This window comes from Prinia subflava, chromosome 1, assembly GCF_021018805.1.
Source record: "Prinia subflava isolate CZ2003 ecotype Zambia chromosome 1, Cam_Psub_1.2, whole genome shotgun sequence".
NCBI lineage: Eukaryota > Metazoa > Chordata > Aves > Passeriformes > Cisticolidae > Prinia > Prinia subflava.
Window position 1 is genome coordinate 13,444,211 of NC_086247.1, and position 19,158 is coordinate 13,463,368.

A 19,158-nucleotide genomic window follows, 5' to 3' on the forward strand; every position below is an offset into this window, starting at 1 on the left:
AGCCACCCAAGAGACTTTACTAGCCCCTTGTATTTTGGATCTGCCACTGATCTGCTGGAGACCTGACCTTTCTCTGCCTCATCTGGCTTTCTTCTCTGCCTTGTCTGGTCATGCTGTGGACAGTGGAAGGCTTTTGATGATCGTAGTTATCACTTTAAGACTTCTCATGTTCTTAGGTTTTGACAGATATATCCTTAAAAATCCTGTCGAAGAAACACAGAAAATTAATTAGAGGAAAGGATTTGGAGTGTGTAGAGTATTCTATTAGAAAGAGAAAACAGCTGCTTTTTCAGCACAAGTATGAATTGTGTAATTCAATGTGAAGTGTAAGATGTAAAATTTAGAAAGATTTTTTAATCTACTTAATATGAATCATGCAGCATGTGTTTGTGGGTTCATTTAAGTTCTGGAGAAGCAATTTCTATTGTTTCACTTTCTATCTAAAAGCAAAAGCATCACTTCCATTAGCACATATCCTTCCTCTGGGAAATGTTGAATTTTATCCTAACTACAGTTAATAAGATTTTAAAGACTCCCAAACTTTACTTGAAAGTATATGAATTGATAATACACATAAAAAGACTAACATTTTCCTTAAGGCTGAAAACAGATTTGCTTGCACTCTTTCTGTGGATGTCTCAGTGTTTTTTCATCAAAAACGAGTTCTGAGAACAGATGTCTCATATTTTTTCAGCTGCCTCCCCCTCGTGGTAAATCTGGAAAACCTCTGGAAAACCTCTTTTCGTGGAAATGGTAAAAAGCTGGGTAATGTTCAGCACTTGCATTTCAAGAGTTTTTTTTGCTTTTTTAGTTGGGGAGAGGCTTTACAATGCTGAAAATATGTGAATTAAAGCAAAAATATATCAGTTCATTGCAGGAATCAAAAGCCCAGATAAGCTTAAACAGAAGAACACAGATAACTGCAAAGAATTTCAGGTAACAGCTGCAGCTGCCTTGAGGCTTTTCCTGTTTCTCAAAACAATTCCTTGGCCCTTCCCTCTCTCCTCCCACTTCTGACGGCCTGAAGATTGCACCAAAAACTTCACTCTTTTTTGGTTTTTTTTCTGGTGTGCCAAGTCCCTGGGAGGAAGGGCATGGACTCACTGCCAAGCCCTGGGACTCTTGGTCTTCCTTGTCTCCTCATGGAGTTCTGTCACTTTGGATGGGCTGCAGATACTGATCCCTTTGTGGGTTTTTTCACTCTGACAGGGAAACTAAAATGTTCATTACAGCTTGGAAGAGAAAAGATTTGGTAGTGACACTGAATAATGGTTAGGGCAGGTCAGGGATGGTTATTTCCTTCACAAGCATCCCAAGGAAAAGATGCAAAGCCAGATTCCTCTCTGTAATCCAAAACAAGGGGGGTCGTAATCAGATGAAGTAGGACTGTCTTAAGTACATCTGCATCATGCACAGAGAGCAACTTCTCTGTGGAGCAAACAATCACCATTCCTGAGACCATCATTATCCCTGGGCTCATTTGTCCTTCTGCTCTCTGAAGGCCTCTCTGTTGTGGATCCCTCCTGTTCTCTGAAAAGAAAGCAAATTGCTTCATTTCCTCTGCAACATGATCCTCTGAAGTGGAGAGTGGACTTGAAAGGGTAAAGCTGAGAGGAGCAGGAGGAGGAGCAGGAGGAGAGCCTTTGTGGTTAGGGTTGGAGATGGTGGCTGAAGAGAAAATGGCTCATTTTCAGGGTTTACCACAAAGTGTGTGTGGTGGGGAGGAAGCTGCTCATATATTCTGAGCTTTTAATGCCTTGTGTACTAACTAGAGAAATGGGCCTCCCCTTCATCCTTTATGTCTTTCCCACTTAACTGGAAAGCAAACAAGGTCCTGGAGGAGGCTGGGCCCTGCCATAATGCTAATAAAAATCTAGATACATTTAAAAATCGGGTTTCTGGCCTCCCCTGCTGTTGTTGACTCCCTGAGCAGTGGCAGTTTTCATCAGCTGCCCTCCTCCTGTGCGGATGCATCCCCAGCAGGCCCCAGGGCTGTCCTTGGATTCCCAAAGCTCCGGAGCCACCAGGTGTCCCCCTTCTCCATGGGCTGCTGAAACACAGCCTGCATTGTAAATCTGGAGCGAAATACTGCTGGGAATTCTGGCCCCAAGTGATGGGCTCTTCCATCTTTGCTCTAAGCAATGCAGCGGTGGCAAAGGCAGCCCTTAACACGGTCATTATCCATTATCAGAATGATAGGGTTTCATGTACAATTGCAAATTCACAGCCCATAGAGCTAGAGCATAAGCTGCAGAATGCTAAATATTTTATACAGAATAATTTCATTATATTAAGTTTCACATTCTCTGCAGGTGCATTTTATTACTGAGGTAGGCAGTCTAACATGTTACAGTCTGAAAAATACAGGTTTTGTAAAGTGGTGAGGGTCCAACTTTTCAAGCATTTCAATGATCATACTTGTATATAAAGGCAGTTCAAAGAATTTAATTCTGCCTCGATATATGTAAGGATTTCTGGGTTTTGCCTCTTTTCACAAGCTCCCAACTTTATATTAAAATGCAATTCTTTAATTAAAAACAGAGAGAGAAGCCCAAACAATCCAAACTATCAATTCTCCCACAGGGTCTAACAAATTCTTCTGTCCTGATGATCAGAGCACAACCCTAGGTATGTGTAGCCTCAAGCCTCTGTTTAGCCTAATGGATGGATTCTTCCTGAATTTCTACAAATCAAGCAGTATGAAGTGCTGAGCCTGGGTCTTAACTGACCCAGACCCAGAGGCATAGGAGAGCAAACCTCCCTCAGTTAACACACTTTATTTTCTTTAGAAAATAATTTATTATATCCTTCTAAATATCCTTTATCTTTTACCAGAAGGAAAAAAAAAAGACAATGCTTAAAAAAGGCTCTAATTAGCTCCAAGCAAATGGACTGCAATGGACACGGCATGCATCCTGAAGGCTGCAGGTCTCATGGAGAAAGGGAAAAGGCAGGATGCATGGGTGCATGGGGTGCACAGGGAGGGCCTCTGGCAATGAGATATGCATGTACATGCTTAATTTACCACTTGAGGGCACAGTGGAATTGAATAATAAGGAGTGGGATAAGGAAAGCATAGAAAAAACATGGAAGAGGATGGAAAACACTCTAGGCATGATAGCATGAGAGGCTACAGAAGAAGAGAGACAACATGAGACCAGAGATCCAGGTGGCCCTGTACTGAAATGTGCTTTGGGGGAAATACTTTATTCTGACATTGAGAATAACAGCAACCAAATAAACATCCATGAACACTGAGCAGTTTCAGGTCAGTGGGGTACTTTTCTTCATTTTTTTATTGTGACCATTTGCATGTCCAAGGCAGAATAAATCTACACCTTGAGATATAAATAAGTAGGATTTTTGCCTGTTTGCTAACCTACAAATCATTCAATTAAGTCTCTTGACCAGCAATGGCTACTCAGTACTGTTTCTCTGAGTGAAGAGGCTTAGTGTGAGATTAACTTCTTGTCCTCCAGCAAGCTCACTGGCAGGCAATCTGCTGGGCTCCCTCTACAGTCCATGGAGAATATGAGATTTTAAACACTTAAGAAACAGACTTAGCTCTAACTATACACACTTATAGAAATAAAAATTTTAACATCAGAGTTTTAAACTATTATTAAAAATATTTACCAGATATTTGCAACTAAGCTCTTCCTGTTGCAGTTGCATGGTAATTCTCAACTGATATCAGAGTAGTATCTCTGGTCATAGAATAGGTTTAATGCACAAACTGGGATTGATAAAGAGAAAATCAGAGCACAATTTTCCCTCATTATACACTAAATTTCCTGCCCTCAGTAGACAGCTCATATTACAAAATCTAGCATGGTGGATTTAACTAGAATGATTTTTTGAAACAAGAGTCAATACAGAAAGCTTTGGTACAAAAGAATTGTTTTATTATTAAAAAAAAAAGAAAATAATTTCCACTGTAGTAGTTCTCAGAGGAGAGAAATAAAATACTATTTCACAAAGTTCACATTTGTCATAACATGTAAATACTAGGACTATAAACAGTAAATAAATATCTTTCTATCCATCTTCCCATACATTGAGAAATTATTGAAAACAGGGTGAAGAAAAAGTATAGCTTGGACTACAAAGAAAAAAAATAGCAATATTCTATTTTTCCTGAAGATTTTATTTTACATTATCCTACTCCTGGAGTTATACCGGGGAACAGAAAGGGTGAGGCCATAATCTTAGTGAAGTCGATTGCAGAATTCTACTAATTTTGAGGTTTTTCCTCCAGTGTCAGGCATCAGTGAGCAGGCTGTCAGCTGGTCTCCTTACACAGTCAGTGAAGGCAAAAAAGGGACATATTTTCAATATATTTGGCTGCTGCCCTAGAGAAATTCAAAGCAGATTAAATGCAAGAAGAATGCTGCATTGATGAAGTCCTAGAGATGAAAGAGTCCTGGAATGTCTGTAAACATCTCAGGGTCCATGTGCTGTGGGGTGCAACACTGGGTGTCATCAACAGCTGTTCCTGAAGGTGTACTTAGCCTACCAGTTGTTAACACCAAAATCTGTTAAGTGACTTATTTTTGGGCCAGTTCTTCATTGGTAGTAGCAAGGGAAGGGTACATTTGTTCAGAGAGCATGGGGTGAACTAGTTGATCAGCATATTTTGTGCTTGTTTCATCAACACACTCAGTACACATTGCTGTATGGACCCATCCTTCAAACAATTTAATTCTGCCTCAATATATGTAAGGATTTCTGGGTATATACATATCTGAAATGCTCAGATATGAATCCTTGGAGATATGAAAATGAATTGCTGATGTTTGAATAATTTAATTTATTTCAATCTGAGTAGTTTAACTTTGCTTCTTTAGGAAAATCACAGTTTTACACCAGAAATGTTCAGGATTTTATCATTGGAGTTTCTTTATATCAATTTCACACGTTTGACACATCATTGTTGAGTTTTAATTAAATAAGTGTAAAAAGATTTTTCAGGAACAGGCTGAAATTAACTCACAGTATAAGGTAGTAACTGTCCATATAAAAGCAAAACAAATCTAAATGTGTATAACCAAACTGAGACCAGATGAAAAGCTGTATCAGTTGAGCTGAGGTAAAAAATAGCCACTGAATTGGTATTGGTATATATTCTAAAAGACAGTAAAACTGGATCAGATCTTTGGCTCCTTCTGTCCAAAGGAAACATTCGTGGTTCCTTCCAAAAGATATTTTTTCCTGCTGGACTGCTATAGTAACGTAAGAAGACATTGAGACTGCTGTAGTTTTATAAGGATGGCTAACAAGGATTTGAACACCATAGCACTACTCTTTTGTGGAGGTTGCAGTGCTCATAACCATGCAGCTGCCTTTTCACAAAATGGGTTAAAGAGGCAGAAATCAGGTACAGCAGCACTAAGAAAGGTTATGGGGGCATTTTGGCACTGGTTTACTGAAGTGCAGACTGTAGTTTAAAGTGCTGGGAAAATGGTGTAGGAGATAAGGTAAAAGGAGTTACTCAAGTTGCTCTTGAACTCATATGCCATCGTGCACATATTTCCCTTTCCAAAGGAAGTGATGGACAATCCACAAGAAGAGTCCCAGCAGGAAGCTGCATTTATCTCTTCAAAAATATCAGAAATAAAACTCCTGCCTTTGTAGGGGGAGAAAACCTGCAAACTCAAGAGTAGTGGATGACCTTAATGTAGGGCGGTAGGTTCATAGCCCAGACGAGATTTTTAACTTGCCTGCAAAGTGGAAGCTACTTATTGAACTGCTTCTCCCTGGTGCCTGTGCTTTCTCTGTATGATCCAATGAAAGTAAAACTTAAGGAATGACATAAAAATCTGGATAATATTAAGAGAAAACAGAAGGATAGAGAAGAAGCAATGCAGCAACGATAAGCTGATGCACAAGTATAAATTACTTTGGGTGTGGATGGAATAGAGAAACTGTCAAAAAGAGTGGACAAATTTACTTCCTAGGAAGTCTGTAGTTGACTGCATTCCTGTCTAATTACATCTGTCTCAGGATTGGCTGGGTTTTATTAATCCAAAAACTGTTTAAATTTGTCCAGCTATTATTGCTGCATTGCTCAGCAGTTGATCTGATCTCTTGCAAACCAAGGTGCCTGTAATTTGCAAGATGACCCTGAGAAGTATTTGATAGCTTGTATTATATTAGAGAAGCATTGCACAAACTAGCCTGGTTTTTGGGGTGGAGGAGGGAAGCAGGAGGAAATGTGGGGTGCAAGTGGTTTAAAAAAACCCTTTTTCCATCTCTTCTGGATTCTCATCTACTCCTTAATCTCTTCTCAGCTGCTTTGAGGAGTCCTGGCCATGTCCTGTCTAGGTCTTGGCATTTCCTAGCACAGAAGGTGTTACATTAGAAGATGGAGAGTCACAAAACGGGTGAGAGGGATGGAACACTTCTCTTCTGAGGAAAGGCTGAGAGAGAGGAGTTTTAAGCTAAAAGAGATAGATTCAGACTAGATAGAAGGAAGATAGTTTGCTTAATGAGGGTAGTGAGACACTGGAACAGGTTGGCCAGGGAGGTGGTAGATCCCCATCCCTGGAAACATTTAATTTCCAGGACTCTGAGCAACCTGAAGCAGTGGAAGATGTCCCTGCTTATTTTGAGGGGGAGTTGGACCAGATGACCCTTAAAGATCCCCTCCAACCTAAGCTATTCCATGATTCTATGATTAGGAATTAAACTGTGTAAGGGTAGGTAGTGTTACACGTATGCACAAAGAGAGTCTTGTTCCAGCTGTTTGAAAAGCATAAGGCAGGCAGGAATGTGTTGATAACAACAGAATGACTACAGAGAAATTCATCATTGGTGCAGTTAATGGGGAAAGACATGCAAGAGCCCAGGTGAGGACCCCATGTATCTAAACCTTAACTGAATGAGCACCAGGGCCTCGTAATTTCAAGGATAATCTGAAAGTTACTAAAAACCTATCAGCAGTTGATGCTTGGTCATAGTTATCTTTACCTTAGGCTTATAGGCTAAAATGAGGAGTCTTAACCTTCTACTGAATTACACCCTGTGTCTTGGGAATTACCAAACCAGAGTTTGATAGCTCCTTTAGAGGAGTAAAGCACTAGGCCAAATACGTTAAGATTTGGCTTTCTGCCTTTTTTTCTCAAGACAGAGTCGTTTCCTACCACATGGTTATAGAACAGTTGTGGAATAAGTTAACTCTGCTGTTGCTAACAGACACACACTGGGCCAAACTGGGCCTCACAGTCAAAGTAGCTGCATGTCTCCACTGTTGTACTTAGGACCTATTGGCACAATCCTGCCACGTACATGATTTAATATACATGAAACTGCCACCCTCAGGCTCGTATTCCTTAAGGGTATTGCCTAGAGTATCTAACACAAACATGGTCACAGGCTGATTTTGTGAGGCTGCAGTGTTGTATGACCCAATGAAATACTTTGTTAGTTGTTCAGACCCAAATGTGAGCTCTGAATTGTGCAATTATTCTTTACCACCACCTCTATATTTCAGAGCACACTAACCTTAGTTACATTATCCTATCTCCCAGGCTAACTTACTCTGAAAGAAAACTCCTTTCTAATAGGTGTCCCACAAATTATTCATTATTCTCTGTAGCAAGGCAGTGCATGACTTTTACTGCAGCGATTATGATGAGGTACATTAAGAATAACACAAGAAATCATCTTTTTTTTTTCAGGAGTCTGCAGACCCTTTTTATTCCCATTGCTTTTAGCTGTTAAAAGCTGGTAGTTTAAGAAATACAACTTTAGAAAAAATATTTTGAATCACATAAAGTTTATTTACTTAATGAAGGTATATTACAGTATGTACAGTTTCTATTTACATATACACCTTACTAAGAAATGAAGCACCATATGATACAGTTCGTATTTTAGAGGAATTTACAGATATATTCTTTTTCCATCCAAATAGTTATATCTACAGACATACATGGATTAGAACCAAATTCTTATACAACACCAACCTCAGTTTGTTTTGGATTAGACTGCTAGTGAAGTTACCAAAGAGAAATTTAATTGCTGTCAACCATCAGCCTGCTGTGCTTCAGGATAAGAGATCTTACCCATGTCATTTCAGGGGCTATGTGCAATCTTAATCCTCAGAGTCAGAGGTATTGACAGAAGGTACTTTATAAGCCACAAGAATGTAACACTTCCATCAGTAAGATTTTTACTGTCATCAAAAAACAGAGTTTCATTAGAAAGAAAAAAGAACATTGCTGGAGTGTTTATATGTGGTATGGAAAGTGAAGCTAAGAGCCTGGAAGCTTATGTGATGCAGTATCATGTATTCCTCAAGGAATACATTTACTCTCAAGAAGCCGAGTCTTAAACCTGCTAAAACATGCAGCATGATCCCCTCAACTGAAGGGGAAAGTCTAACTGTCAGCTTTGTAATCTTTATGCCACCATCAAGGAGAAAAAGGCTCTGTCCAAGGTTCAAAATTTCCTTCAAGTGCATAATGACATTTGGAGGGGGAAAACGTAAAATGAGGTATTTAATAAACTATGGGGAAAAAGAGCACCTAATTTGAAAGACCATTCTGAAAAATATTTTAGAAGTTTCATATATGCAGTTGTTACATTCACTGATTGTGGGTCAAGTTCTGTACTAACCGCTTGTACTTTTTGCACTAATTCACGTTTTTCATATTTTTGCTTCACTAGACGCGGGATCTAAGGGCTGGAAGAAAACAACGTTACCCTGAGGACAGTTGCTGTGACAGACACAGGTGTTGATCAGCATCATCGGCTTCTTCAGGACGGCGCCCTGGGGGCAGCGGAAGGGCACCTGCACGGTTTTGGTGCTGTGCGGGGTGCAGCAGCGCCCGTCGCCGCAGGCGCCGCAGTAGCGGGGTCTGTACGCCTGCACACTCGTGCAGTTCTTGTACTCGTAGCGAACAGCCCGCACCGCCTTCTTCGTTCGGATACACCTCCTCCCCTTCTGAGAGAAACACAAAGAGACAAGAGATACATCACTGCGTAAGACACATAGCATTTAACAACTGACATGCAAAGATACAGGTCTACTATGAAAATTTAAATTTGTTGTCCTTATTCACTCAACAGCAAGAAGACTCTGAAAGTGTTTCAGTAGTTACCTACAGGTGACACCTGCAGGATCTGTTCTTCGACACCAGTGTGATACTGGACCAGTAATGAAAGACAAATAATGAAAATCCACACTTGTCATCTGAGACAAGCCCAGTCTACGCTCATTAAGAAACTATACTCTACTGAAAAACTTCTCAGGCTGGTGTAGTTCCATCAGAGAATCAGCAAGTCAAATGAGCCAGTTACAGGACTAGATTCAGGGGGTATATAGGGGTAAAATGAACTGCAAAAGTCATCACCCATTCCTGTGACTCAAGGCCCAACCAGCCCTAGCCATATTATTTTTACCAAATGATCAACTAACTTCAATGATAGAGACTCCACATCTGCCCCAGAAAACCCCAAGAGTTCACTTTTCTTACTGTCTGGAACATTTTCACTCATGTCCTAATTTTTAAGCAGTCTAAACTCACCATTTCTTGTTGTATCCCCCATAGACTCAAAACAGGCTGCAAAATCTGAAAACAGTTATGAGAACACATCTCTCTTCCCTTGCATTCAGAAGAAGTTCAGTTCTATCTGGTTTTCCCGAGGTGAACATGTTTTTTAGGCCTTTGATCATTCTTGTAATCTCCTCAACTCCTCCCACATGTTTCATATCCTTTACAAAACATGGTATTTAAAACTGCAGAGACTATTCAGCAAAGGCCTTAGAATGCTTTTCAACACTCAGAACGTTAGCTATATTGATGGGCCCCTTACCTAGCTACATGTTATTCTCCCTGATAGAAACACTTGCATAATGTGTAGAGGTAAAAAAGTCTTCTCCTTTAGATACATATTTTAAAAAAAATCAGAAATGTCAGTGTTGGGTTTGGTTTGGGGAAAAAAATCATAAGGATTAAGATAAAGCTTAATTTATCAAGCAGACATTTCACACATTTCTCTGCTGCTCCAGATGCTCAACAGACTAGAAATCTGATATATCCAACTCTGTATCACTGAAGCAACTCTGATGTTCAGGGTACAGGTGGTACAGTTGCATTTGTGGGAGAAGTTAGACAGTGGGAATTGTCAACCTGCACATGCAATACCTGTGATCTCTTTGGGATGACTTAAATTATCATAGAATCATAGACCAGTTTGGGTTGAAAAGGACCTTTAAAGGTTATCCAGTCCAACCCCCCTGCAATGAGCAGGGACATCTGCTTCAAGTTGTTGAGAGCACTGTCCAGTCTGACCTTGAACATTTTTGGGAATGGGGCATTGACCACCTCCCTGGGCAACCTGTTCCAGTGTCTCACCCCATGGCACAAAATTTCTTCCTTGTATCTAGTCTGTATTTACCTCTTTTAGTTTAAAATCATTAGCCCTTGTCTGACCACAACAGGCCCTACTACAAGGCTGTTCCCACCTTTCTCATAGGCCCCCTTTAGGCACTGGAAGGGGTTGTAGGGTCTCCCCAAAGCCTCCTCTCCTCCAAACCAAACAGCTCCAACTTTCTTAGCTTTACTACATAGGGGAGGTGCTCCAGTCCTTGGTGGCTCTCCTCTGGGTTAACTCCAATAAGCTCATGTCTTTCCTGAGGGCCCCAGAGCTGGACACAGTGCTCTGGGGAGTCTCACCAGAGTGGAGCAGAGGGGCAGAATCAGCTCCCTTGACCTGCTGGAGGTGCAGCACAAAGCTGCTGAGCAAACACAGCAAGTCTAATGCTTTACCAAAACCACTCAGCTTGCTGCATTTGTGCTAGAAGGTGTATTTATGTACAGTTGCATCTGGACCATTGCAGACCATAATACTGCAACCTTGAAATTAGAGCTGAAGAGATTCTGCTGCCTTGCCTTGCTCTCTGCAGCGTACCTTATCAGATGACTCTTCATTTTCACAAGGTCTTATCATGCAAAGCCGTGTCTGCTTCACCATTTCACACTGTTGATTCCTGTTGGTGACACGGGTGGAAAAGCCCATTCCACAGCTCTTGGAACACGCACTCCATTCTGTTGTCTGCTCAATGCAATTGGCACTTGAATCTGACACATCAACCCCGAGTGTGGCCTCTTGCCTGTAGGCTGGAGACAAAACCCCACAGAACTTTATTACAAGAAAAACTCACATGAAACCTCACTATTTAATTGAGCTCTATCATATCTGGGAACGAACGTGTGAGACAAAGCAAGGTTCAAAATCCATGCTTTTGACAGGATTCAGAAACTTAAAAAGCTGCCTTTTTAGGAATCCTGAGTAGCAACTTCCTGTATCTAAAAAAAAAAAGCCCCAAACCAGAAAAGTGCATATTAGTGTAATCAGCAAAGCATTTAAATTCTGTTCACTCAAGTCCACAGCTGGAAGAATTACTGCCAACTTTTAAACCAGTTTAGAACCCTAATAATTTTTTATTCTTCACTCTTTCTAATGGAAATATGTAACAAATCTGTTCTAAAGCTATGTATTTATATATATTTACATTTACATTGACATTAATATTTACATTAATATTAATATTCACATTTATATTTAGTATGTCTTGAGAGAGGCTGAAATTTTTATCTAAACTAATAAACAGCATGGAACTAAAGTCCTTTTACTCCTGAGAGCCATAAAGTCACCCCATCTTGTCAATTATTGACAGACTACAGCCAGGGAGATGGCAGGGAGGCAGGAGGGAAGCCATTTCCAGGAGCTCTCACAGGTACTACAAGCCATGGTTGAGTCTGACCACCGTCCTGCCCTCCTGGCAGTGTAAACCTGCACTGTGCAAACATTGCTAAGGCTTAGTTTGGTTCACTGATTAGCACAGGAGCAAATAGAAGAGGACAACACAACTGAGCTGTCAGTCATAGCTCTTGCTGTTAAAGTCCTCCACAATGGCCTTCCTGCCTTTGGAATTGTAAAGATCCAAAAAAGGTGGCCTCCCAAGAGGGATGGCCATTGCTAAAAGAAGGCAGACAATTTATCTGTAGGCATCTTATGGATTAGCCTGTCAGTGTCAGACAAATTGAAGAAAAGGAAAGGTAATAGAAAAGTGTCAGACTTTCTGTTTACATCTTATGTGCTTTCCACCTAACACTTCATAGCACACTGAAAATCTACTTGAGCTTTTCTTCCTCAATCCTTTCTCACTTGTTTTTAAATGGATTAGCTGAGTTTTGGCAAAACTAACTGCACAAGATCACAAAGAGCAGTGACTGGAAGAGAATGCAGTGCCCTCCACTCTTACCAGAAAGTTATGAAAATTCATGTTGAACTAATAGTATAATTTAAAGGGGATGGAGACATAATTCAGTAGAAAAAATGAATATAGGGAAAATTTGAAAAAGGGAAAAATATTATCTAGCTTTTTTAAAAGCCTGAGTTCTGCACTTTGGAATGGGTTGGGTTTTCTTACAAATCCATTCACTAAGTTTATAACCACTGCCTCTACAATTACTCTATAATGTTATTAATGCCATCAATAAACATGAGCTCTCTAGCACAGACAGGCTGGAATTCACGGACATTTTAGCTACCACACTGACCTCTTGTAATAGTTGCAGAATTCAGGGGGGGAAAAGTCTTTTAGACTAAGCTGTTATAACAGTTGTATATATATATGTGTGTATATATGTGTATATATATGTGCATATATATGTTGTAAGATATTCTTGCAGAGCAACTAGCAAGAGTGCAGCTTCTTTTATGTTTTTTTTTTTTTTCTTGGTGTGAGAATGTTTGGAGGATTAGGATCTTATCCTTGTTTTCTTCTGGTCACAGAACTAATGTGTACCAGATAAACAGAAATTTAAAAATTGGGAACTAACTCAATTAACTTTTAAACCTGCTATGCATATTCATCCTCTGAATCTTTCTTTTACCTGTTGAGCTCTGCCTTTGTTCATAAACACTGGTACACCTGTTGACACTAGGTCAGAAAAAAGACCAGAACAGAAACCCGACCGAACAAGCAGTATGCCTTAGATCTGGCAATCCTGTGGATATTTTCATGATGATATCACCTCCTGCTCACAATGGCTATGATAATTAATTTCAGTTTCCTCACCAGCCATAGCAAAACCTCCCAAAATCGCTTCATCGTCAGGGTCGCAGACCCACTTCTCACAGCACTCTCCAGGGACTTCGACTTTCCTGGGGAAGGGGCAGTCGGGCCCGGGGAGCAGCAGGTCCAGGTTGCAGCGGGGCAGGCAGCCGATCTGGCCGTCGCGGCAGGTGCACTGGTACTTGCAGCTGGGCTGGAACGTCTCCCCATTGCGGTAAATCATCCCATCAAACACGCAGTTGTCTCCTTCCAGCACTAGCGGGGAAAGGTGAGGCATTTCGCAGGGGGCACTCGGACACTCCCCGGCCCTCCCAGCCCCTCGGCGGCCGCGGGGCATCAGGGCAGCCCTGGAGATGCTGCGGAGCGGCCGCTTCGCCGGAGGACAGGCGGGGAACGGCGGGGCAGCGACACCCGCAGCGGACCCCGCGGCGAGCCCGGCCCGGGGAGGGTCTCCCCGCCGCCCCCCGAGGGCCGCCGCATGCGGGGCCGTCCCGCCGCCCCTGCCCATGCAGCCGCCGCCACCCACCCATGCAGCCGCCATCCACCCATGCAGCCGCTGCCACCTACCCATGCAGATGCCGGCGGCCGCGCCGTCCCCGGGGCCGCGGTCGCAGTAGAGGCCGCTGCTGTGGTCGCAGGGCAGCAGCGCGGAGCAGCGCTCGCCGCGCTGCCGGGCGCACACGGGGCAGCAGGAGCAGCCGTCCAGCACGGCGGGCACGCCCGGGGCGCAGCGCGGCGGCTCGGCCGGGCAGCGCCCGTCGCACGAACGGGGACACGCCGGCTCCCGGCCGCTCGCCTGCGGGGACAGAGCGGCCCCGGGGCCCGGGTCACGGGCCCGGACCGGCCGCCGGTTCTCCCCGTCCGCCGGGCCCGCGGGGCGCCCCGCACTTGCCTCGCACGGCCGGAGGAGGAGGAGGAGGAGCAGCAGCAGGGCGGGCAGGTCGTGCCCGCCGCCCTTCGCCATAGTCCCGGCCGCCGCCTGCCCGGCTCTGCCGGCAGAGCCATTGCGGCAGCTTTTATAGAGGCGGTCGGGGACCCCCCTCCGCCACCACCCCCGCTCGGCGGGCAGCGCGGGCCGGGGGCGGGGAGCTGGGGGGGGGAGATGGAGGCCGGCCGGGCCCCCGCTCCCTGCGCCACCTGCCCCGGCGGCGCCGAGACCCGGCCCTGCCCTGCTCTGCCCTGCCCTGCCCTGCTCTGCCCTGCCCTGCCCTGCCCGGCGCCGGGCGCGACCCCTCTGCCCGGGGCGGTGCGTGGAGCGGGACCGGAGCCCCGGGACAGAGCCGGCCCCTGCCCGGTGGTCGGGCTGGCCCAGTGCTGGCTCCGAGGGACTGCTGCCCTCAGCCGGTCCCTAAGGCTCCCTTCCCACCCCACACGGGCCACACGCCGAAGGGGTCACGGCGCTGCCTCGCAGCTCTGCCCGGCCGCTCCGCGGTCTCTGGCACCGCCGGCGTGGCTGGGCAGCGCCTGGCGCTGGAGACAAAGCCAAACCCTCTCGGGGCTATACCACAGCTCCTGGCCCCGGCGGGGAAGCGTTTTGGGCTTGGTGGTCGCTTCAGTTTTGAGTCGCGGGCACTGCCCTTTACTGGAGAGGTGCAGGTGTATCAGCTGATGCGAACCAGATGTTGCACAGGGAATCCTTCCTGCTCTTCCAACACGGTGCGTTGGAGTGGTCACAGGCTGTTCAGTGCCTCCATGGTGTGTGCAACCGCAGGGGATACAGAGCCAACAGGCTGGCCTCAGGAATGCTTTGTAGAAGTAATTCCACTGCTCTGTGCTGTTATTTTAGCATGTGCAGGACAGATTTAAGGCCAAGTGTATGGGAGACTAAATCTGTTAACGAGTTTTACTCGTCAGGAATTGCCTTCTGCCTAAGGCAAGCCTTCTTGGGCCTTGCTGGGATTCAGCTATTCTTTATCCTTAGTTGTCTGAGGCAGATAATACACACTGGATTCTGTTATAGCTTGTTAAAGAGAAAATATTTGAAAAATAAACAAAACTTGTGAACAGACTAGTGGAAACAAGATGTCTTTTAAGTTTAAGATATGACACAAGTGGTACTCATGAATTTACAAGGCTACTGCACCTCTATACCAAAGTAGAAGTCAACATAACACAAGAAATGGCAAGGCAGAAGTTTGAGGTTGGACAACAATGACCATTCTTTCCTTGAAGCTGTGTGGCAACAGCAGGATTTCTGGAAAAGCCTGGCGTTCTGGGGAAAGCAGACTTCACTGGTGCAGGCACATGTAATCTGTGTCATCTCTGGATGTGTATTGGCCCTTCATTTTCTCAGTCACAAACAGCATGACCAGCCAAGGGGAACATTGGATTGTTCAAACATTTTTAGCAGGTTGGGTATGAGTTTGAGGTTGTTTGAGTCATCCTCTGCCTAACAGGTCATTTTGCTTTCCTTATCTCCTTTTTTTTTTTTTTTTTCCTTGCTTCTTTTCTTCATCTCTGAATTAGGCAGTCAGTGCAGCCACTTTTTACAGCACCTTGCTTGTGAGCAGAATTACCAGTGCTCTTGGCCAGGCATGAAGATTTGCTGAAAAGAAGAAATGCTGTTTTTGTAGTTTCCCAGAAACAAGCCTGTAAGCCAGAGGGCACATACAAGACTTGTTTTTGCCCATCTGTCTGTTTGTGAAATCTGCTGAGGTTTTCAGTGCTGATAACCATTCACAGTCACTGAAAGTTTCCTTACTTTTCAATGAGATAACTTCACACCGCTGTTAAATATCTTCTAGTGTCTAAACAAAGATTTCACCACATGAAACTGCAGGAAAAGTCAAAGAAATGAAAAAAATATTTGCCAGCATACTTAATTTGGAAAAAAACCCCCTCTTTTACACATTTAACTTAATAAATTATCAAAGCTCTATTTATTTATGAACACTCCATGTGTTCATGAAATATCAGTTATGAAAATAAGATTATGCTACTTTTTAGTACAATAGGACCAAATATCATTTCCTGGATATTTCAGTTCATCCATGCATAATTTGGAGTCCATTGAACTACCAGTTCTCAGATGCTGGTTCGTTTTCCTAATGGCGAGTTTTTGGTGGGTTTTTTTGTGCTTGCTTTACAACTTTTTAAAGTGTGCCATACAGTTCTTATAATTTGAAAGAAGCCTTTGTTACTTGTCACAGAGTAAAATAATGATCAGTGGAGGGGTTTCATGCTGGCTCAGCTGGCAATGAATAACATTTATTCATGATACAAAATTAGTAAGTACAAATAAATATTTTAGTTTCTCTGTGCTTGCTTTTTTAAAAGAACTGTACTTAAGTAAGTTAATATTTGGGTTGTCACCTTGGCCATAGCTGTTGCAAAGAGTAATCCCTCCTAAGATGTAAAGAAATTAACCTCTGTTCTTTCCTCTGCAGGGAAACACAGTTGGAGAACAGTGCTGAGAGGTGTAAGTTCAGGAACAGAGCCCAGCAGAAAAATCTCAGGATTAAGAATACACTTAAAGGTTTTTCTGTACCAGCAAAACGCTGAAAAAGCTGTATCTAAGAGACTGGAAACAGAGTTACAAATAAAACTTGCGCAACTATTAGAGGGTTTCTGGTGGTTGATCCTATAACTATCCATAGGTGTCAGGATATATATCAAACATTACAAAAAGTCAAGCATTCATAGTGCTATCCCTCTTTTTAAAGCCAGCTGCCTATCAAAGTCACTGCTTCATAACATGTAGCTCCACAAAATTATCTTCCATTCTTCATGTATGGCAAGCAATGCTATTTTTAGAGTAAAATTATCATAAACATCATATCTTTCTCTTTCTCCTTCTGCTCTTTTGTCCTACCATGTTTTACTGGTACAAATATAAGGTGGATAATCCAGCACTTGTCCTAGACTGTCTCATAAATAATGCTCTCTCTGGTAGTCTACCTCAAAAATGACAGTATTTTTCTAGAAAATATTGCAGGTTTTGATTTCTAGCTATCCCTTTCCAGCCTGACAGCTCCCAGATTCCCAACATCTGGGGGTGTTATTAAAATGGCACATGAGCTACGTGTGGAACTGTCCCTGTTACAGAGAAAGGGAGTTGAGTTTTATCACTGTGTGGGTGTGACAAAGCTGTTTATTCCACACCACCCCGTCATTGTGGGGTGTGGTTTGGCAGGAAAAGCCAAGGCTAAGATGGGCAGTGTCCCACCTGGCCTGCCTCTCCCGCAGGAAGGTGTCGGATCAGCCCCTCTCCCACCACCACCGCTCCTTCCTCCCCTCCTGGGAGCTGCGGCTCCGGCTCCTGGTGCTGAAGGACAGCAGCGATGGGCCCGGCTCTGGGAAAGGCAGAGCCAAGGCACTGCTAATCCTGTCCTGTGTGCAGGGACAGGGACAGCAAAGTTACTGCTGGCACTGGGGATCAACATGGGCATGGATGTTCCTGCTGAGCAAACCAGGCCGGCGAGCCTTCCCCACAGTGCATGCACTGAACCCGGTGTATTCCCTCTTCAAAAGACCCTGCTTCAGCTGAGAGACAGATATCCCAGGAGAGAACTGGTTTATTCAGTGATTACCTCTGCTAACTCGACCATTATTTTAATTAGGATTTAACTTCTAATCATTTTTAATTACATTATCAGAATTAATCCCACAGACTTAATCATGCTTGTGCTTTTGAGATGAGATTAAAAATGTATTATCCTTTCGCCAATGGAAGAATTCTACTAATTTTTATTTTCTAAGGTATTTTGTGTGATGATCCACAATTCCACTGAAGATATGCTATGATACTGTGAGGTTTGCAATAGTAAGAGTTGTGAAAATGACAGTGACTTGGATTTTACTTTTTTTGTGATATACCTTCTGTGTCATCCATAAAAGAAAGAACAGCTTTAGCAAATAAGAAATCTGGGGAAAACCATGTTGAAAGTAAAATACTTTAAAGCACTATTTTAAAATATTTTACATACAACTGAAGAAAGTTTTGGAATAAAATAACGTTGCGTTTAAAATCAAAACATTATTTTGAAAATGTCAGTTACTTTTGTGGGGAGGTGGAGTTGCATCATTGAGTCAGAAAATTCTATGGGCTCAAAAGAAATTCACAAGTTCCAGTTTCTTCTAAACACGTGTGTTCTACCAAAAAAGTTTCTTTCCTCACCTATTACATATAAAGCCTGCTGGGAATACTTATAGCACAGTCAGCAGGTGAAGCTATTACATATGGCTTTGTTATGGCTTTGTTATTTTGGGGAATATATGAGGAGATGTAGATGTTTTCAAAAAATTATTATTTGCTCATTGATAATTGGTCCTAATGTCAAAATGCCATGGTGCATGGCAAGAAGTTTTCCCCTTTTTAGTCAGAAGATGGCAGATGCTGTGATTTCGTGCAGGCTGAGATTTTTAGAAGACAAGAAGCAGAAACATGGTATCTGTCCTGTGAGAGATAGTACAAATAGTGCAAACAGTACTGAGAATCTAAGATGGGCCCATTTTACTACATGACATCATAATGGATAAACAGAATTGGTGAAGTTTTCCTTTCTTTATTTGTCAAGTGAAACTAATCTCAGAGGGCAAACAAAGTCCTTGAGGAATGTGTCACCTAATTTCTCCTTCAAGAGCTTCAGTAAGAGATACATGTGGAACATGTGGGGTTTCCTGGATGAAACAGCTGTTAAAGAGTTCCCTCACTTTTGAGAATAAGACTTATCTGTGTGACCACAGGCAGGAAAAACTGCTGACAAACTGAAGAACCTAATGGTACTAAAATGGGTGTTCTAGAATCAGAAAATTAGTTCAGCTGAGTGGGATTTCCCTTTTTTTCCTTCTCTAAAGAATAGCCATTTTTCAGAGCATGTGTGACATAAAGGAATATGGCTAATGAGATTCTAATTCAGCTAATTGAGAATTCCAAACATTTTCAAGTAAGTATTGTTACCAAACCTAGGCCTGTTTCCCATATCCTCATTGGTCTCTGCCAATTGCTGAATAATCTGGCCATAAGTACTGAGAATATATTTTATAGTTTTCATTTCATTTTCCAGTGTGCTTTAGTCATTTTTTTTGGTCATAACTGAGTAAGAAAGAACTTGTCCTGGGAATGAGCA

General features: G+C 42.9%; 1 protein-coding gene and 1 long non-coding RNA gene across 2 annotated transcripts; one reads left to right on the forward strand and one right to left on the reverse strand.

Moving 5' to 3' along the window:
- Positions 1 to 694: 694 nt before the first annotated feature.
- LOC134563313 (uncharacterized) lies at positions 695 to 8,810 on the forward strand. The gene is made up of 3 exons (XR_010083349.1): positions 695 to 753; positions 6,291 to 6,383; positions 8,671 to 8,810. It is a non-coding gene; the product is annotated as an uncharacterized LOC134563313 (long non-coding RNA).
- Positions 7,759 to 14,178, reverse strand: CCN3 (cellular communication network factor 3). Its single transcript, XM_063421106.1, has 4 exons — positions 13,658 to 14,178; positions 13,094 to 13,345; positions 10,918 to 11,126; positions 7,759 to 8,947 (listed from the first exon to the last, which is right to left on the reverse strand). Exons 1-4 carry the CDS (start codon positions 14,052 to 14,054, stop codon positions 8,651 to 8,653), a joined length of 1,155 nt encoding a protein of 384 aa, XP_063277176.1. The 5' UTR covers positions 14,055 to 14,178; the 3' UTR covers positions 7,759 to 8,650.
- Positions 14,179 to 19,158: the final 4,980 nt, after the last annotated feature.